At 57.3% G+C, this 20,088-nt stretch overlaps 6 protein-coding genes across 6 annotated transcripts; 3 read left to right on the top strand and 3 right to left on the bottom strand.

Moving 5' to 3' along the window:
• The first annotated feature begins 1,539 nt into the window (after nucleotides 1–1,539).
• On the top strand, nucleotides 1,540–2,371 carry CDEST_10253 (uncharacterized protein). Its single transcript, XM_062926411.1, has 4 exons — nucleotides 1,540–1,716; nucleotides 1,834–2,038; nucleotides 2,106–2,153; nucleotides 2,214–2,371. Exons 1-4 carry the CDS (start codon nucleotides 1,673–1,675, stop codon nucleotides 2,271–2,273), a joined length of 357 nt encoding a protein of 118 aa, XP_062782462.1. The 5' UTR covers nucleotides 1,540–1,672; the 3' UTR covers nucleotides 2,274–2,371.
• A 289-nt stretch (nucleotides 2,372–2,660) lies between these two features.
• Nucleotides 2,661–4,309, bottom strand: CDEST_10252 (uncharacterized protein; the record flags this gene model as incomplete). The annotated part of the gene is made up of 2 exons (XM_062926410.1): nucleotides 2,661–3,391; nucleotides 3,484–4,309. 2 exons carry the CDS (start codon nucleotides 4,307–4,309, stop codon nucleotides 2,661–2,663), a joined length of 1,557 nt encoding a protein of 518 aa, XP_062782461.1.
• A 576-nt stretch (nucleotides 4,310–4,885) lies between these two features.
• Nucleotides 4,886–8,942, bottom strand: CDEST_10251 (uncharacterized protein; the record flags this gene model as incomplete). Its single annotated transcript, XM_062926409.1, has 2 exons — nucleotides 4,886–8,647; nucleotides 8,724–8,942. 2 exons carry the CDS (start codon nucleotides 8,940–8,942, stop codon nucleotides 4,886–4,888), a joined length of 3,981 nt encoding a protein of 1,326 aa, XP_062782460.1.
• An 854-nt stretch (nucleotides 8,943–9,796) lies between these two features.
• On the bottom strand, nucleotides 9,797–15,191 carry CDEST_10250 (Putative structural maintenance of chromosomes protein). Its single transcript, XM_062926408.1, has 3 exons — nucleotides 13,922–15,191; nucleotides 10,484–13,870; nucleotides 9,797–10,423 (listed from the first exon to the last, which is right to left on the bottom strand). Exons 1-3 carry the CDS (start codon nucleotides 14,966–14,968, stop codon nucleotides 10,172–10,174), a joined length of 4,686 nt encoding a protein of 1,561 aa, XP_062782459.1. The 5' UTR covers nucleotides 14,969–15,191; the 3' UTR covers nucleotides 9,797–10,171.
• A 161-nt stretch (nucleotides 15,192–15,352) lies between these two features.
• On the top strand, nucleotides 15,353–16,889 carry CDEST_10249 (Putative ELYS-like domain-containing protein). Its single transcript, XM_062926407.1, has 3 exons — nucleotides 15,353–15,660; nucleotides 15,720–15,955; nucleotides 16,014–16,889. The coding sequence occupies exons 1-3, from the start codon at nucleotides 15,510–15,512 to the stop codon at nucleotides 16,545–16,547; spliced, it is 921 nt and encodes a 306-aa protein (XP_062782458.1). The 5' UTR covers nucleotides 15,353–15,509; the 3' UTR covers nucleotides 16,548–16,889.
• A 102-nt stretch (nucleotides 16,890–16,991) lies between these two features.
• On the top strand, nucleotides 16,992–19,975 carry CDEST_10248 (Putative zn(2)Cys(6) fungal-type DNA-binding domain-containing protein). The gene is made up of 4 exons (XM_062926406.1): nucleotides 16,992–17,255; nucleotides 17,335–17,426; nucleotides 17,478–18,562; nucleotides 18,631–19,975. The coding sequence occupies exons 1-4, from the start codon at nucleotides 17,145–17,147 to the stop codon at nucleotides 19,341–19,343; spliced, it is 2,001 nt and encodes a 666-aa protein (XP_062782457.1). The 5' UTR covers nucleotides 16,992–17,144; the 3' UTR covers nucleotides 19,344–19,975.
• The last annotated feature ends 113 nt before the right edge of the window (nucleotides 19,976–20,088 follow it).

Here is a 20,088-nt window from a genome sequence, read left to right as displayed (position 1 = left end):
CAATGACTTTATACTCACGAAACATGCGTGGGCGCGAAGCTAGATAGATTGCCATCTTTGTTACCATCGAGACGGCCCAACCAACTCGTCTCAGTCTCCCACATGTTGATCTGTTCACCTGCTCACCTGTTCATCTGATTTCGTCTTCCGTTTTCGTCAAATCCGGCTCGAAAGTCACGTACGTACAGTTGAGTTTAGCTAAGCTAGGGCCGGGTGGATATAGCATCAAGCTTACCGAGTCATTGCTCTGGGGCCCTCTGTCATTTGCAAGACGGCCAAGTGGATTATCGTCATCTCCATACCGGCCGAGCTCCAATTTCTGACCGGGGGTGTGAGTCCGCAATGGCCCAAGGATACGAGTTGGCCCTCCAGGTGGTTGAGTTGAGTAACAAACCCACTCTCGGTTCCGGCCACATGCATACTTGGCGACCGTTCATCGTGCGATATGTGAGTCCGTACTGCATCTCGGAAGGGATGCCCAGGTTTTTTCCCCATCCCACATCCCGACAGCGGTAGTTGTGGGAGGCTCTCATGCAGCCTGCTTGGTGTATGCAGCAGAGATAGTGGCTCGGCATCGAAACCCCCGAGCAGCAGCTTGGGTTACAACCTCGGCCGCGGCACTGCGTAGCAGTTGGGGGCAACGACTCGTTAAGCTTAATTATAAGCTAATAAACTCCTTGGCTAGACGCTCCTCGTGAGCTTTGCCACCCAGGAACTCAAATAGATTGCCGGTCCGAGCCTGCGACGTACCTTTTCGGCCGTGGCTAGTCATTCACCTTACAGTTGCTGTGGGGAAAGCAATATAAGCTGTACGACTCAGTGGTAACCAAACACACCGCATTACAAAGGGATCCAACAGTCGCCCGACTCATACAGCCATACTAACCGTCATTTCATCTCCACGTCCAGCTCTTGCTCCTTCCCTAAAGGAATAAGCGTGACCCGACTATCTTGCACAATGATGCTGACAGTCAGTCAACAGAGTTACACCGACATACCCGAGGGCCTATATGCCAAGGAAACCCTTCACTACGATCAATTGCCTCTTTGGTCGTGCACTATTCTCTTGGCTCTGCCTGTGAGATAGTTTGTAACAGCCCGAGTCATGTTATTCAGGTCTAGGCCGGAGATGTCGTGACGCTTACCAACAGTTGTCGACGGGCTAAACCATCACGAGGAGAGTCTGCGATATCGTCTGGTGCATTTGGAATTTATTCTCTTTGGTGAAACCAGGGCAAGGGAACTTCTTCGCCCGGTGTTGCCCGGCTCGGGCTTGGCCTTCGTTTATTGCCCCTCCAGAGTGCACCGTCACAGGAGATGACCGACATCTACTTCTTACAAGTGACCGTCGATAAGACAAAGTGGTCAGTGGTCTGGGCATTGGAAGTCTGGGCATTGGAAGTCTGGGCATTGGAAGTCTGGGCATTGGAAGTCTGGGCAGCGGGACCTGACCTGATCTCACCATGGGTCGATCGAGACGCTCGGCTCGAGGTCGTCCGTCTTTCTATTCTTTCCTGGACCGAGAAGTGTATATATACACCAGGCAGTAACGCGTCTAATCAGACCTCGCTTTCCATTGCAGATCAGCTCCATCTCTCTCAAGAAGCCATCCACCGTCTCCGCCCCTTCTCTCAGGCCCCCCTAGTCTCGTTTTCGCAAAGTACCAGTCAAGATGAAGTTCAGCACCACCGCCCTCATCGCCGGCCTTGCCCTCAGGTTGGTCCCCCCGCCCCCTCTCTTCTGCTCCCCGAGTTCCAAGAAACGCGTTTGATCTCTCTCTGTGCGAAAACGAACCTCCCATTGCTGACGCTTTTGTCTTTCCCTCCCATCCAGCGGCGCCGAGGCCAAACTCCACAACGCTGGCGCCTGCGTGCGCAACCGCCAGACCATGCCCATCGGCGGCACTGGCTGGAGTGTCAGCTACAGCTGGTCCAAGAAGTACGAGATTATGCCCGATGCGACCAGGTGCGCCTGCGACTACTACAGGAGGCGCAACACCGGCAACAAGCAATGGGACCAGTGCCCCGACTGCAAGATGGTGCGTCTACGGACCCCCCCTCCCCCTTCTCCCTCTCTTGCAATGATCTGACTGACTTGGCCTCCAGGAGGGAGACGTTTGCGTGTCTGCAGGCTGGCACATTGGTGGTGACGAAGTAAGTTCGCAACCGGGTCGCGATGAGTGTCGTATGAAGACTAACACTGGCGTGCCATAGCTCAACCACTACTGCACCAAGTACTGCGGTGCCCCCCAGTCTGAGGGCAGCAACTCCTAGAGCACACTGATGCGGAAGGCGTTTGTATGCACATGAATCGTGGGGGAATTAGTTGTTAATAGCCAGTATTCTGTACATAAATGAAAACCATTGAATTCGGCGAGATTTGGTCTGTGGATGTTGTCACAAGCATTCCTCAGCTGTAACGGAGCTCGTGGGATTGTCCAGTTCTAGACAAAGCGCCAATTGAGAAAGCCTTGAGCTCTCTGTTTTCTATTTCCTCGATCCTAGAGAAACCCTTCAACTATACTGGCAACTGGGGACAGATACCTGCGTTGCCACTGACGAGCATTACATCTCTGTGCTCGGTCTTTTCATCGATTTAAACAGCACTCCCGCAAAGATCAATAATGGTCCATCTCAACATTTGCTAAGCCCAACAACCCTTCAGACGATTTGTGCGGCGGAGACAGGATCCACAACCCACCCCTGAGAATCCAAATACGGCAAAACTGAACCGTGGTATTCGAACCCTTCCCGCGGAAGCCGAACAACTTCGGTCTTGAGCTCGCGCCGCCCTCCGGAAAGCGTAGTAGTCCTCCTCCAGGCCTCGATCACGTCCGAGCTCATCACTCCAATGTCTTGCGTGCTGCTCCAAACAATAGTGGCAGAGTTGTTGTTGCTGTTGACTTTGTAGCGGAAGATGCTGGCGTGGCCATCCCTGCCACTCCATATTTCCAACAGCTGTAGCGTGGGTATCCCAGCCACCACGGCCGCAGCTGACAAAAGCACCTCATCCACACTCCGTTGCCAAGAATAGACTTCCCGGTAGGGGCCCTCTTTGGGGACGAAACAAGTCGAGGTTAAGGTTAAGAGCTTTAGGCTTCGAAATGGGACGGGTTCTGTGTAATTTGCACGGGCGGGCCCGTCGGTTTCGCTTCCCAAGTTCACCTTTGTTGCTTGCAGCACGTGGCGGAAGAAGCTCTCCGCTTCCGTGACGAAGCAGAGGGACAAGCATTCTACATGGAGGGTTCTCCTGGCCAGGAACGCGTCCAGTTCCTCCCTGGGTGCCCGAAATGGGAGGCTATACGCATAGTGCGGCGCATCAATCTCCTCGTGGAAGAATGCGAGTTTCTTCACCGACGGAGGTATACCATGTTCGAGATGATCAGCGAAATCTGCAGTACGTGTGAAACTGTAATCAGCATTCAAAAAAACAAAAGCAATGCAAACAAGTGTGACTTCTCCTGATGTGAAGACGGGGACTCACCCCTGAGCCACCTCTTCTCTTGCGTCGCGCGCCCGATGCGCCATCTCTCCAAATGAATCTCCTCCAACCGCGGGAGACTCTTGATGATTTGCGCGAGGCCCGTTGCCTTGATGTTCCGGGTGCCGGCCCTCCTCATCAGGAGCTTCGTGACAACCTCGACGCGCGGGAGCTGGATCGTATGGAACTCCACGGTGCCCCACGTGAAGAGGTTGCTCGTCGCCCCGGCAAGCCTTGAAGCGGACGAGGCCACCTCGTCGTGCCACCTGGGACTCGTGTGGCCAAACTTGTCGAGCCCATCGTAGGCCCCGAGGGATCCCGTCTCGAGGTATTTGGAGTAGAGGCCGAGGTCGTCCGGGGGAGCGTACTCTGCGTACCGCACGAGGCCCACGTAGGTGTGGGAGCTCAACTCCAGCGTCAGGCCCCGACCCGAGCCTCTGGCCGTCCACGTGGAAAGCGTCGTCAGAAGATGCAACGCGATGGCCGACTCTACGGAGCAGGAACCCGACCAGCCATCGTCTGGCGCAACGAGGCCATCTTCTTCGTCGGGTCGGGGCTTCTCGATCCGTAGCCAGACGTGCCTCACCAAGCTCTGTCGTCGCGGATCGAGAGTGACCTGCCTGAATGAAGGAAGAGCGTTTGGGCGGACGATGAGGTGCTTGAAAGTCAGGCGCTCGAAGAAGACCTGCCAGTCTTTGGAGACGCAGGTGTAGGACGCGATGCCGCGACGTCGGGAGGTTGGGGAATTGTGGGCGTCTGCCAGCTCCCGCATGATCATGAGCTGCAACTCCATCGGAAGAGCCGCCGTCATTGGCTTCAACTCTGCCATTCTGTGAGCTTTGGGGGGCGGGGTTTGTTGGGATCGAGTCTGAGAGATCTTGACGCGGTGACAATGACATCCTTGCTGGTAGATGCAGAGACGAGGTTCTCATTGCCCCCCTGGATTGGTTGCTGAACTTGCCGGCTAACTCCACAAAGCTGCATGCCAATGGACTTTGCATCGGGGAGAAGACATCATATCATGTAAGCAGGTGTTTCAGTATCTACTTTAAAACAACTACTGATGTTTGCATCTATTCCTAGACCAATTCTAGATGTAGTAATAGCACAATGAGAACAGTGCTACGGTTAGCACACTTTAGCATTATTGTATGACTGCTTCAACAAGTTGTTCGGACAGCAAACACCTCAAAGTTGGGTTTTTATAGGCTTTGGCAGGAAAGTTGCTCAGTATGTTGTGTCACAGACAACTCAGACTAAGTACATTCGAAACCAAAAGTCAACTAGGGATATAACAACAGAAGACAAACTGGTTATTCAAAAGTTGCTACAAAAGCACCACTTCTCAGAACCAACCGCAGATGTATCGCCGCAGAAATCACCTAACAAGTTCTCGAGTCTCAAATCAAAACATGCCGCCAGACGTCTCCGACCCGAACAGGGAGACCCATCTCCTCCCGACTGCCGGCGCAGAGCACTCGGTCCCGTTCACGCAGACGTTAAACCCGCAGCAGCTGCCGACGAGGCAAACGGCGCCGCCAGCACACGGCGAGGTTGCGTTACACTGGTTGTACCCGACGCAACGCCCCGTCCGGAACCCGACGCCGCGGCCCTCGAGCGTCGTGCCGCAGAGGCAGTCGGACCCTGGGATCGACGCCTCGGGCGGGTAGAACTCCTGCCCGTCGCGTACCACACACCGGCTCGCGTTCGGGCAGCACGCGAGGGCCGTCGGGTCCGTGACGGTGCGTTCGTACTCGGGCCGTGGCGATGGCACGGCGGAGATGTTGACCAGGAAGACGGGAGCCGTGGAAACACCCGCCGTGAAGGTAAGCGCCAGCGTCTCGGACGAGACGAGGGAACGGCAGACGTCCGTCCGGATGGCCGCCACGCCGTATTCCTCGATCACGTCTTCCAACCGCGAGCTGGCGCCGGCGCCGGCGCTTGCGTCCGAGGTGGAGTTCTGGAAGGTCGAGGTCGAGAAATCGTACAACCTCATGAAGCTGTCGATGACGGAGCGAAGGCCCCGACCGGCATCGGAGCCGAGGTCTAGCCCGGCGTCGATGAAGGGGCGGAGAAGATTGTCAAAGTTGACTATGCGGTCTAGTTCCCGGGAAAGCAGGCTCCATACGGACGCGAACGACGGACACGTTCCGGCGAGGGAGCCCTGGGTGAGGTGGTCCAGCGTCTGCTGGACGGACGTCTCGCACTCCATCGAGTCGCTCTCGCCACCGGGGAACGCGCAGCTCGCGATGAAGTCTCCCGCCGCGTCGGGAAGGACGACACACTCGGTGTCGCCCAGGGAGACGAAAACGGGCAGGTCGGGGCGGACGAGATCGCCGCATTGGTCCCGAAGGTGGAGGACCACGTCAAAAGAACGCTCCTGTCTCGCGTCCAGCAGCACTTCGCGCCTGGAAACGGGGATAGAAGACGACAGTCTGCCCGTGCCGTTGACGGGCACCTCATCGGTATCCCTGCAGGACTGGCCCGACAGCACGGCCATCTGCTCGAAGAAGCCGGATATGAAGACGTCGATCTTGGGCGAGCAGTTCGCCGAGGTGAAGTGCAGGCCCTCCCTGTCGATGGAGAGCACGTTACCGGCCCCGTCGACGATGGCCAGCCTGGAGGGGTCGGAGACGTCGATGAGGACCGGGTTGGCGTTGCCGTCCCTCAGGCGGAGATACTTAACCGAGTTCGTGGCCGGGTCGAGGTAGAAGGCATCGATGGACGGCGGCTCGCGGTCTGTGACGTTCAAGAGAGACTCGTGGAGCGAGGCGGTGGGGGTCGGCAGAGCGTAGCATGTGCTGCCGTTGCGGGCCACGATGACGGAGATGCCGGTGAAGGCTGAGTCGTAGCCTGAGGTCGGAGTTGCCGAGCTGCTCGTCGTGGCGGAGGAGGGGGAAAAGGAAGAAGGAGAAGACAAAGAAGAAGCGGTGATCGACGTATTTCCTGTGCTCGTTGAAGACTGCGTTAAACTGCCGAAGATGGTTGAACCGCCGATGACGGTCCACGTCGAGGCAACCCCGTTGACGAGGCTCGTGAAGACAGTAGGGGTAGGAGAGGAAACGGGAGAGACTCCCGCGGTGCTGTTTGAGGATTCGAAGATGGTTGAGCCACCGATGACGGTCCACGATGAGGCGACGCTCCCGACCACGCTGGTCATGACCGTGGCTCCGGCGGCGTCTGTCGGGCTGACAGACCCGAAGATGGTCGAGCCCCCTATCACGGTCCAGGAAGATGCGACGCCTTCAATAACGCTGGTGATGACCGTGGCTCCAGGAGGCAGGGTGGGAGTTGCCAATGCGGAACTTGCTGATTCAAAGATAGTGGACCCTCCGATGACAGTCCATGACGAGACCATACCGTCAACAATGCTAGTGACGATGGAGGCACCGGGAGGCAAAGTGGGAGTTGACTGGGAAGAACTGGTTGGTTCAAAGAGGGTTGAACCTCCGATGACGGTCCATGAAGAGGCAATGCCACCCACGATACTAGTGACGACAGAAGCGCCAGGAGGTAAGGTTGGAGTTGTCGATAGAGTTCCCAACGCAGAACTCGTTGATGTAAATACGGTCGAGCCCCCTATTACAGTCCATGAGGAGACAACACCCCCAATGATACTGGTGACAATAGAGGCTCCTGGAGGTAAGGTAGGGGTTACCGTATCTGACGTACTAGAAGAGCCTGTGTCTGTAGACCCGCCAATAAGTGTCCACGTGGACCCGACGCCGCCAAAGACGCTTGTGATGACTGAGACCGCCATGCTCTGTGTCGAAGTAGGCGTCTCGCTGAGGACCCCAGAAACGGTCGAACCCCCAATGACGGTCCACGTCGAAGCGGCCCCATCGACGATGCTCGTGACGAGAGAGGCCGAGACGGGAACAGAGGCGGTAGGCGGTGGAGCTGTAGTCGGCGTACTGGACGAACCGGTAAAAGTCGACCCTCCGATCACCGTCCACGTCGAACCGACGCCACCAAAGACACTCGTGATGACGCTGAAAGTACCGCTGGCCGTCTTGAGGGAAGAAGCCGTGGGAGAGACCGGTGCACTCATCGTCCCACTTGACGAGGGACTGATTGCGGAGCCGTCTATCAACGTCCACGTTGACTCGGCGCCTCCTACGATGCTTGTGATGACGGTAAACCCACCTGACACTGGCCTCGACGGGGCGGCCTCGGCCGAAGTAGGCGTCACCGAGTCAACGGGTCCGGCGACGGTCGACCCCTCGATGGCGGTCCACGTCACCGCGACACCGCTGACGATGCTGGTGACGACGCTGATGGCCGCCGACGCACCCTCCGAAGACCGAAGGGTCGAGGTCGTGTTGGGAAACGGGACTGGACCGCTCGTGACGCCCACGGTGACGATCCAGGTCGAACCCACGCCGCCCACGTCGCTCGTGACGGTGCTTACCACGGGAGGGTCTGGTAGCGCAGCGGAAGAAGCTAAAGGGGAAGTAGTGGCTGTACTTTCGTTGGCGGGTACGGTAGAGATCCAGGAGAGAGTCCACGAAGACGCGCCGTCTGCTTGGGTGTTTGTCAAACTGCTCGCCTTCCCGGAGGCTGTCAGTATTGGAGCCCCGGGTACAGTAGTTGTCGTCCCGTTCAAGGTCCAAATTGTCGGCCCCGGCGGCCGGACCACCAGCGAGTCCGAAGGTACCCCCGAGACGGTGCTGACAAAGGTCGAGTCACCCACGGCAAAAGTGGAGACCCACGCCGAAGCCGACCCGGCCGACCACGTCGGCGGCGCCGGTCGACCCCCGCTGTCCCCGTCGCTCGGGAACGAGAAGATCGATGTCGACGCGCCTGTACTGCTACTATCACTGCTGCTCGAAGCACCAGAGCTGTAGACGTAGACCGTGCTGACCATCGTCTCGGTCACCTGCACCATCGTTGTCGCCCAGTCCCGCCCGCACGTCGGGCCTGTGGAGGCGGATAGCCCGGTTCCGGGGAACGAGTACGTATATCCGCCGCCGAAGTCGGTTAGGGACGTCGTGGACAGAGTGAGAGTGTCTGATACAGCGGCGGTCGACGAAGACGTGGTACCCGTGACTCCACCTCCTCCACCTCTCGAGGAACAGATGGTCGAAGTCGAAGTCGCCGTCGCCGTCGCCGAAACGGAGGGGCACGGTGACTTTAACGTCGATTTGAGACCCAGGAGACAAGAACACTGCCGTTACCTACCCGTCAGCAACCCCTTGACGACACACTTATCATAGGCTCCACGGTCCACGGACACCACTTACTGCAGACGAGACAAGAGTAGGGGCATACGTCAACGGCACGTCGGACGGGAGACGCGGCGACAACAGCGTGTCGGAGCCAGAGGGCCTCAGGAGCGAGGAGCAGTACGCCGTTCCGTTGTGGCGCTCCATAGCCCGGAGGAGGTTATCGCCGTGGCAGCCCTCGGCCGCGGCCAGCGCCGCGCCGGCCACGAGGAGAGCGAGAAATGGGGCGATGTACATTGTAATGGAACGAGCGTTGATAAGTGATGACTGATGACGAAAGGCAGAAAGGTAAAGCGAGAGAGACAGAGAGAGCGACCGAAAGCCGCAAAAGAATGATTCGGCGGAGGCTGCTTTCGTCGGCCGTTGGTTCTTGATCGAGGAGATTTCTTCACTCTACGGTCCCTATTCTCAACCGAGAGAGCTTTATACAAGGGAACGACGGGCCTGGCTTGATTACAAACTAACGACATCTCATGTTACTCATCGTTGCCGACATTTCGAAAAGAGCTTACAACCCCCCTCTCTCCCCCTCGAGACATCTATCAAGTAGTGACATGTCCCCGAACGCTACCCATCGCATCGGCGGGAATCACCATCCGTCAATACCCGCGGCACTGGGTATCGTCTTCCCCATCACCGGGTCTCTCACCAAGGTCCCTACTTCGCGAGCGCCATACCAGATAGATCGTGTCTCTGTCTCACCTCCAACCTCAGCCAGTCCGGGGGGACACGGGGGTTCAACGTCGCACATGCCCAGCTCTCTCATGCGGCCACCCGAGACCGCCGCCGTGCGTCCTCCAAGATAGATCATGCAGGTACCAACCTGTCAGCGCTCAGCCGCAGACGCGGTGTATGTGCGATGATCCATCGTCGATATCCATCTGGAAGCCCTCGCTCGGTCCCGGATACACCCCCTCATGTCTAGAGCTCTCGTCTCAGCCATCACAGTCATCTCCTCCAACGCCAGCTTGTAAGAGGGAGACAGCCTCGTGCTTCTCAGCACGTTACCGTTAACCCACGCCACAAGGTACTTATTTACTCGACTCGCCTCTTCGGGTCAGGCGAGATTCGCCCAAAACCTCAGCGCCACCCCTCTTGTCAGACAGGACACATGGAGCGATCACATAGATGCGTGTGCGCTCGTGTACAAGATCACGCACACTAGGCCCAGGAACAGGTCCAGGAAGCGAGGTTGAACAAGATTACACACGCGAGAGAGATGATACCATGAGACGAGGAATATTCTCATCTTACAAGACGCATAACAAAATGACGGGGAAAGAAAAAAGCCAAGAAGCCTCCCATTTGACATGATTACTTTGGATCCAGCGCCTCCCTACCCCTCGTACAGTCATGATATCTATGACATACAATAAACAGAGACCCACCCAGGATCCGACGCGCGTAAAGAAAAAGAAGCAGCCATCATTCGTTACACTCCCACCTCATCCGCCTCATGTAGGACCTCACCGCACCATTGCCGTCTGCTGCGTGGCTGTTTGAGACTGGGTCTGCTGGCTCTGGCTCTGCTGACCGCCTTGCTGACCCCTCCTCACAATGTAGTCTTGGTTCTCAATCGTCACACTCTTCGTCATGTGATTGACCTTGTAAACACCGACAAGTCGGGCGGCCAGCTCAAACATGTTGTTTCGGAGTGAGATGACAATAAACTGAGCGTTCTTGGTGCGCTCCTTGATGTAGTTGGCGACAATCGAGACCTGTAGACCCAAGATTAGCACGGATGTGGTGGCGGTACCAAGGAGATTTGCATGACTTACGTTTCTGAAATCCAAGGCGGCGTCAATCTCGTCCATGACATACAGAGGCGTCGGCTTGTAGTGGTGCAGAGCAAAGACAAGCGCCAGACTGCTGAGCGTCTTCTCACCACCAGATAGGTTGCTGATGTTCTTCCATGACTTCTTGGGCGGCATGACGCTGAACAGGATACCCTCGCTGAAGGGGTCCAGGGAATCGACCAGTTCGAGCTCGGCGTTGCCACCCATCGTGATCATTTGGTACATCTCCTTCAGCCGCAGCGAAATAATGCTGAAGCCCTCCATGAAACCTTCCAGACGCAGGCGCCGGAGCTCGTCGCAGCGCTTCTTGGCTGTGTCGCGTTGGCTGACAGCGCTTTGCAGGTCCGATGACCGCGCGGCGTGCTCCTCGACACGCCGGCGGTACTCGGCGAGGACACCAAGGTCGACGTTGACGTTTTGTGTCTTCTCCTCCAACGCCGCGATCTCTCCCTTGAGCTTCTCCTTGCTCATGTCAGCAAGTTCGTCAGGTGTGTACACGGGCAGCTCTTGAGGCTGACTGGAGGGCCGCTCCGGCCGATCCGGTTCTTCGTCATCGTCCTCCTCGTCGTCGTCCTCTCCGGATTGCTGGGACTTGGCTCCGCCATCGACGGCATCCTGCGTAATGGTCCTGTCGCCCTCGCCCTCGCCCTCTTCGTCTCCTTCTCCTCCCTCGGCAGTTGCAGGCCTTGGTGCTGCTGCTGGTGCCGGAGTAGCTTTGGGAGCTTGGGACGCGCCGGTGAGGTCCTCGATGTTTTGGAGCGTCAGCTTTGATAGCTTGTCGTTCCAGTACATGAGTCTCTTCTGGTTCTCGCCCAGAACCTTTTGGTTTTCTTCGAGCTTGTTGCGCATCTCGATTTCGATGGCGCGCGTGGCGTTCAGCTCCGTCGTCTTCTCGTCGAGCTCGGCTTTGAGTGACGACAGCTCGCGCTTCTTCGCCGCCAAGCCCTCCTCGGCTTCTTCAACCTGGTTCTGGAGGGACTCAGCCTTCTCGCCCTGGTTCTCGATCTCGTGGTCGAGCTTCTCGAGGTCGTGGATCGCTGCCTCGACCTCTTTGGACGCCTTGGCGTGATCCCTCTCGAGCTTCGTCTTCTGCTTCTCGGCCTTGACCTTGCGGACCTCGGCGTTGGACGTTTCCTCGTTCTGAGACACAATCTCCTCCTTGAGCGAGTCGACGTTGGCCCTCTGTAGCCGGAGCCTCTCACCACCCACTTCCATAATCTTGTCCTGAAGAGCCTTGATCTCTTCCTCGACCCCGGATGTCTCATCGTGAAGCTTCTCAACCTCCTTCTCGAGCTTGGCGATCTCCTTGCGAAGGGCTGCGATGCGCTTGTCATCCGAAGCCGACGGCTGGTGCTCCTTGCTCAACTCCTTGATGCGGCGATGCGCATCGGCGAGGTTGCGAGCGGCGCTCTCAATCTCCAGAGTGATCTTCTGCATCTTGGTGTCAAGCGCGGGGATCTGCTCGTTGAGCTCGCGCAGCCTCGTCTCCAGCTCTCGCTGCTGTTCCTGGAAGTCCTGGTACTTCTCTTCCAGCACGTCACGGTCCTCCTCGAGCTTGGAGACTTGCTCCTTGGACGTCTCGGCAACGAGCTTCGACGACATGAGGCCTCTCTTGACGGTCGAGCCACCACCGGACATGGTACCGGACTTGTCAATGAGCTCACCGGCCAGTGTGACAACACGCCATCTCTTGGCACCGTAGGCGATTCTGTTGGCTTGGGCGAGATCGTTCGCCACTAGGGTGTCCTGGAGAGCATGGTAAAAGGCAGGCCGAAACCTCTCTTCCTTGGGCGTGACAAGGTCGAACAGACGAGGCGCGTTCTCTGGCGTCTGGATCTCCTTCATGTCTCGTACCCTGAGCTTGTCCAAGCACATGAAGTTGCCACGGCCAAGATTGGTCTTGCGGAGATATTCGATGCACTGCTGACCAGCCTCGACCGTGTCGGTGACGAAGTTGTCGAGAGCACCGCACGCCGTCGAGATTGCCACGTCGTACTTCTGGTCAATCGCGCCGAGATTGCCCAGCCTTCCGTGGAACCCGTCGATACGACCAGACTCGCGCATACGCATCAGGGCCGTGAGAACGTTGCCCTGAGTCTGTGTCTTAGACAGACTGGAGCGAGCCTCGTCGGCCTTCTGCCGGGCGTTGGACACCTTGGCGCGGATCTTGGGCTCGTGGGCGTTGAAGCGAGACAACTCCTGCTCGACCTCCTTCGCCTCCTCCTCCAGCTTGGTCTTCTCGGCCTGGCACCCTTTCAGCTCCTCCGCCTTGGCTGTTCTCGCGTCCTCGATGGCGGCGATTTTGGCCTCCGTCTCGGATATGGCGACTGCGCCGGCGTTGGCCTTCTCCTCGAGAATGTTCATTTCGCTCTGTGCGACAGCGATCGCCGACTGCTTCTGGTTGATCTTCTCCTTCCAGGGCTCCAGGGACTTTTGCTTGATTGCAATCTGGTCCGAGAACTTTTGTGTCTTGCCCTTGAGACTCTCACGAATGGTCGCGAGCTCGGCCTCCTCTTCCTGCACTCGGATTTCGAGCGAAGCAATCTCTTTGGCGCGATCCTCGATCTCCTCGGCGCATTGAGCGATGGTCTCGTCGGCTTCAACGGCCGACTTCTCGGCGTTGGCGATGGTCTTTTCCAACTTCTTCTGCTTGTCGTTGAGGAACTTCTTCTTCTCGTCAAACTTGACGCGCTCTTGCTCGAACTTGGCCATCTCCTTGACAAGAGCCTCAGTCTCCTTTGCTTGCGCCTCGAATTCCTTGCTGCCGCGGGAGTACGACTTCTGAAGTTCCTTGATGATCTTTTCGCTACCGTGGTGCTTCTCTAGCTCGTCGTCCAGCTGGGCCTGCATTTGGCTGATCGCCTCCTCGGTGACGGCGACGTTGTCGTTGCACTCGCCGATGTAGAGCTGGTAGAGAGCTGACTTCTTGACTGTGAGCTCGTTTTCGTCGCGAATGTATGACAGCGCCTTGTTCTTCTTGTCCTCGAGGCTGTTCTTTTCCTTCTCAACGTGCTGCACACGGCCGCTCTTCTCCATGCAGACCTCGTTGAGTGTTTCGACCTCGGCCGCCGACTCCTCGATCGGTGCCTTGTACTTGGAAGTGCCGATGATATCCTCTAGATATTCGAGGAGACCGTCGTCGTGCTCGTTGGCCGCCTTGGCCTTCATCTGGGCAATGGACTCGACCTCACCCTGCAAGATGAGGAAACGCTTGTGGTCAAGATCGATGCCGCGGTCGCGGAGGAGGGTGGTGACGGTAGTGAAGTTGGAGGTCTTGCCGTTGATGTAGTACGAGCTCGAGTTGTTCTTGAAGGCTTTGCGAGAAATGATGAGGTCGGAATCGGGAATCACCTCGTGACCGCCACCAGGCTGCGGCTATGTTAGCAATTGTTTCTACAACGAGGACTGGGGAGTACTGACCTGGTCCATGACCTCTCGGAAATGCACAGAAACTTCGCAGTAGTCCAGGTTGGGGTGCTGCGCCGAGTTGTGGATGAGAGCAGAGAGCTTGCCCTGACGCATCTTGCTGGCGCGGAAACCAAACACAAAGAGGAGAGAGTCGATGACGTTGGACTTTCCAGAACCGTTGGGGCCGACAACGGAGGAGAAGGAACCGTGGAAGGGGCCGACCTCCTGTCTCCCTGCGTAACTCTTGAAGTTGGTAAGGATCAGGTACGAGATGACAAGGCGAGGCTTCGGGGTGGTGTCCTCGACGACAGGAATCGTCAGGTTCCTTGACTTGAGCACAATATCCATCGGCTTTTCCAGAACGGTATCCATGGCGCGGACGGGCTTGAAGGTGGCCTGCGTATCATCGGCGTGGGGCCTTTGTTCGTTGACCGCGGTGGCGGTTATGTCGGCCAGAGGCTCGTCCCGTGTCCGGGAGGGATCGGGTGTAGCGGACGGCCTAGGCGTCGGAACGGATGCTGGCGTTGCGGACTTGGATGCGCGGGGTGCGACGCTCTTCCTAGGCTTTTTATGAGAGGCCTTCCTTGGCGAAGAGGGCAGCTCGGTCTTGGTGACTGTCTGGTCGGGATCAAAGATCTCACTGGGCTCTATTGAGGGAGCGACGTCGAGGGTTGTGGGCTCCTCCAGGGTCGTTGGCTCTTCAATAGCTGAGGGTTCCTCTGCTGCCACCGAAGCCGTCTCTGCAACAGATGGCTCGTCCACGGCCGAAGGCTCCTCGAGGATCGAAGAGGCCTCGAGTTTTGTAGGTTCTTCCGACGGGGCAGGGTCGGCGTTCTTTTTCGGTCTACCGCGACGGCGCGGCGCTGTCGGGGCGGGAGCAGACGCAGGTGCTGCGCTCTTGCGGGCGCGTGTAGGTCGGCGCACTGGGCTTTTAGATGGTTCTGGGGCGAACTCTTCCTCGCTCGATTCCCTCTTGGTGACATTTGCGATCTCATCTTCGTCATCCGACGAGTCGACAATGGCCTGGCGGCGCGTCGCGCGGCGCGGACGAGTCGACATTATGCTGGTTGGGGTGGGGGATAATGCTTGGTGTCGGTTAGTCGGAAGAAACGGGTTTGTCGAGCAATAAAGTGAAGTATTAAGATGGTCTCAGTCAATCAGTGAAATGTCACCGATTGCAAAAGAAGGAAGAAAGGCAGCAACCGCAACAGGGCCGCCGTTGCAAAGTGGTGTTGGTGGTGGTGTTCTTTCGGTGGTGTCGTGATGGGAAGGGGAAAATGCAATTATTGTGTTGTTTGGCTCCCCCACTCTGATTTGTTTGAGTTGGTCACCGATTAGGCCGATTGTAAACAAACACGCTACACCGCCCGACCCCACATCTCGCGTCCTCTTTGTGGGGGGCTCGTCAGTTAGCGACTGTGGCTGGTGCACTTCCACTTTCCAGACGAGGTGTGGCTGGAGCTCCATTTAGCAACACTCAGCATTCAGCCTGTCGCATTCATCATCCCGGCAAAATAGAAAACACCCAAGATCACGCTCTGTCGTCTCCATCACCGAACCCACCAACTCCCGTCGAGAGCATCGTCGCCAACACCTCGCCATGTTCGACTATACCAAATTCGATCACGTTTTCGGAGGGCAAGAGTTCCCCTACGATCGCAAAACCATCCAGGAGATCGACACGTCTCGCAAGAGTCTCGATGGCGCTCTGTTCATTGATCGGGTGCTCAAGGCATTGGGCCTCACCAAGGGTGCGTACCGTGAGACTGCAAAAGGTCTTAATGGATCGACTGACGCAGGACTGTTACAGCCAAGACATATCCTCCCAAATCCGAGAGCGCCCTGCGAACACTACACCAGCACCTCTGCGAAACCACCATCTCGACGCACCACCGGCTCTCCATCTTCTACTACATCCTGCTTGACTTCGACACGAGCCAAGCCAGAGCTCAGGCGTCGTCCAAGTTTGCAGTCACGTCGGGCGTCCCCAAGAACTACCAGATTTTCATGAAGGGTCTGTGGCTCCTGGACCACGAGCAGTTCGAAGTAAGCCTGTCTGTGTTTGCCACGGTTTCCCGCTCACTAATGAATGTCCTTGCAACAGAAAGCACTCGAATACATCGCGCATCCCTCGCTTACCACCGACTTCGCCGACGAGATCATGACAGCCCTTGTGCGCCGTGCGCCCGACGGCGACTACACCTTGCCTCTGTCGTATTTCCACACGGTCCAGCCCATACTCAAGACTTCTGCGGCCATGGAGCTGCTATTTGATGCAATGGCGCGCACCAGCGTCACCGAGGCGCTGTACTTTTCCAGGACGCACGCCGACGCCGTGAGAGCGCAGCTCTTCCGCCAGTTGATCTCGACAGTGATCGGTGCCCCTGCCAACGAGGAGACCGCCGCCCGAGCCACGGAGCTTGTGGGCCTGCCCTTTGACGCGACGGAGGAAACGTGGTTCGAGGAATATCTGTCCGAAGGAGACGGCAAGAAGCTGAAGCGAGCAAGAGACACGTTGCTCATGCGAAAGCTTGTCACAGGCCGGCTGAGCGAGGCCGTCAAGGACAAGAACCTGGGAGGCAGATGGGGAGTGGTGCTGGAAGGCGTCAAGAGCGGCTTGGGTGGCCGAGCGGCATAACGCGTGTTGAAATGGTGACGTCCCTCAAATGCTGAGGTGGTAAAATCGTGAGTTTGGCATAGCGTTGGCGTTTGGACTGGTTTGTGTTCATCTTGAAATTAGGGGGCAAGCTGAAGCTCAGCCCGCTCACCCGACCAACTTGGAGAAGCGGTCAGTTAAGCAGGAGTGAGAACAACAGTAAAAAGTCTATGGGTCCATGGAATCTAGCCCGAGTTACTTGATCTGTGTCAAGGCTAAACATTGTCAAATTGGACTGAGCGAACAAGCTGAGCCAGGTGAGCCAGATTCGGTATGGTGAAGAAGTGAGAGCGTCAGAGAGAAAGAGAGAGAGAGAGAGAGAGGAGAGAGAGGTGAGGAAGGTGGGAGGACCACACCGAGGATACACCGAGAAATTGGGCGGATGACTAAGCCTAGGACGAGTCACACCTGCGCGGGGTGGGGGAATCCTTCGCCTGCCATTCAGCGCCTTACACACCCGAATCGTCTCAGCTCACCCTCGATTCACGCCCAGAGACGGATACCCGCAGTGATTATGCTTCACTTGCGCATCGCTCCTTTACCTTTTGTTCCTTTCGGAGTCACTCAGGCCTCGGAAAGATGAACAACGGCTCAGCTAAAGGCGTCAAGTTTGTCGGCTCCGACGCTTCGGGGCTTCCTCTCAAGCGGAAGCAGGTCCAGCAAGCCTGTGAATCATGTCGCAAAAAGAAGGTTGGTTTTGTGTAACGCGAGGGTCTATCAGCTTAGTTTCGACCATCTACCGAGACGCGTATCTGATTCGGGACGGTAGAAACGTTGCATCCACGCCGAGGTTGCACCGGTAGAGCTCGCGCACGCAAATGCGCATGATGGGCCTGCAGGATCCTCGCCGGCCAAAGACGTGTTGGTTTCCCAATCAGGCAAATTCTGGATCTAGGCTAACTCTCGTCCAAGACACCTGGTCTCATCCACCGGCTCACCCACCAAGCACCGCAACTCAACGGCGGCACCTGATGATGGTGCGCTGTCCAAATCGCCCTCCCGCCGCGAATCGGCCACGACAGGCCAGCCGGATCATGCGCAGACCCCTCAAACACGGTTCGTGGGCGACCTCAACCCGGAGGGCATGTTCACCGAAGCCGCCGATCCAGCGGCGGCGGCGGACCCTATTCAAAAGGCAGAGGTGGGTGTATGGCTTCCGTCCGTGAACGCAACATCCGCCCAGTCGACTGCCAGCGTTGTGTCGCGCCCACCAGCCATGATCGACAAGGCGTTGCTGCCCTTCGTAAAGGAGACTTGCCTCAAGTGCGTGCCGTCAGAGAGGGATTTCAGACACCTGCACAGGGTGTATCGAGAGAAGATTCACCCCATCTTCGCCCTGGTCCCGGAAGACCTCTTAGATGATGGTGATTCTCCAGCCGCTATTGTCATGCGCCAGGTCGTCTCTCTGGCAGCTGCCGCCGACCCTGAGATGAAGAGCCATCTGCGCCTCGCCAACCAAGGCAATAAGAAGCTGTCTTACCAAGACTTCTCGCAGATGCTGTCGGGGTCTGTCCAAACCATCCTGGAGACGAGCCTGATTTCGGACCGGACAGTGCATATTCGCGCTCTCTGCATGCTGTCGCTGTACGTTCAACCTTCGAGCGCCGACGAGGCGGATTTGCCCGCTCGACTGGGTGCCAGAGCAGCCCACCACTCTCAGACCCTCGGCTTGCATCTTTTCCACTCCAGTGACGATACGCTAGATACCCTGTTTTGTGCCGTGTGGGCTCTCGACCGTATCAACGCCGCATCGTACGGAAGACCCTGCGTCCTGCACGAGGGAGACATCGGGCCTGGTCTCGATGACTGCTTTCGTAGGCAAGCGCCGTGCTTCCGACTCTTTTTGTCGGTTGTGCAGTGGCTGGACAAGGTAATTGAACTGTACAGGCCAGGCGTCATCGCTCAGTCTCTTGAAAGCAAGCCGTTTATTGACCTGCCGGTGCTGGAGCCCATGATCCTGGAAGCCGAGGCCTTGCAGGTTTCCACGCCGCTCCTCGGTACGTCAGGCCCTCTGTTCTGTTCCTTTTTGTTCATGCCGATTCGGAATCTCTGACAACCCTCGCAGCGACCATCGAAGTCTTTTACCACGCCGTCATCATCCTATCGTGCCGTCTGTCTAGGCCTGGCCCGCCAGCGCAGTACGCCTCGTCCATCCCACCTGCTTCGGCAAACGCCCGTCGCTCCCTGGCGGCCGAGCGCATATCTTCAGCCATCCGTCGGGATCACCTGAGCCCCGTGCCTCTCGTCCCCTACGCCCTCTCCCTCGCGCTGAGCGTCGAATACAGGAAGATGCGGCACAGCGCGCTGCCCATGTTTCGAGCCCGCGCCCGCAGTGCCTTCAAGTCCAACTCGGAGCTGATGAAACGCTTCGGTGACGTGTACTGGAGCGCGAGGGTGGTCGCCGGGCTGGGTGAGCGCATCCTGAGAGAGATGGAGAGGGCGGCCAACTCGATTGCCCAGGGAACAGCAGGGCCACTTGCGACGTCGTCCATCACGGACGTTCCCACGACCGCAAGGACCGAGGAGGTTGCCTCTGTGGCTGCGGCGCCGGATGCAGTATCGCAGGCCGCAGCGGTGCCGGCAGTAACAGCCTCGACGACCGAGTTCCCGCCGCTGGACGCCATTGATTTCTCGGCCGTCGATGCTATGCCGCATCTGGACGTATTTGGCCATTTTGACCCGAGTTTCAACTTGCCGGCGGTGGACAATGCGCTGGAAGCTAACCTCGACATCGGGCTTCCGCTGAACTGGGGCGAATGGGATCACTTTGCCAGCTGAGGACCAGTCTTGTGACGGAGACATTGAACGTGGAGGAGTCCGACGGCTCGTTGACAAACTCTTCCGATGAATGTAGATCCAGATTCGGGACGGTGGGTCGACGTCGGTGATGCGCTCATGCACGTACCAAGAGGAGAGTGCCCCCGTGATCTATGGACCAGCGCGTCGTCTAATGAGCGAAGTCGGCTTAATTGACACAGCGAGATATGGTGATGGTTCCTGACTCCAGGCGCTCGCCGCGAGGTCCACGTGTCTACAACATCAGGATCTAGCCCGACCAGTTTTGTATTCCGTCTCATCCGGATGTCGGGTAGAGTACAGCTGGATCATGGTTACACACCGCCCTGCCCCTGGGTGTATTGACATGGGTCGGCACCGTCTCATTATGCGAAGCCGAAGTACTTCGCCCATCATGATCAGCAGCACATCGTTTGCTGCTGGATGCCAGACTCGCCCATCAAGCGAATCCTCAGAAGTAAGCAAGGAAGAGAGGGAAAGGTGATGGGACATGTTCATGTTCCTCGCTGGGCTCTCTGGTCACCTTTATTTCTGGAGTTCTGTCAACCTACACGCTCCATTCGTAAGTCGAGCAAGTTCTCGGCCCCGTCTTGAGCTGCGAGAGCAATAAAATCTATCAATCTCTCATCACAAGCGATCATTGACCGACTCTGCATGGTGCCTATTATTATATTAGTGAAGCCCGGCCAATGGGCAGCCAAATGCATGATGCGTCGATGTGTGCTGA

This window comes from Colletotrichum destructivum, chromosome 6, assembly GCF_034447905.1.
Source record: "Colletotrichum destructivum chromosome 6, complete sequence".
Lineage (NCBI taxonomy): Eukaryota > Fungi > Ascomycota > Sordariomycetes > Glomerellales > Glomerellaceae > Colletotrichum > Colletotrichum destructivum.
The sequence above is the reverse complement of the archived record's forward strand: the minus strand, read 5'-3'. Positions and strand labels throughout refer to the sequence as shown.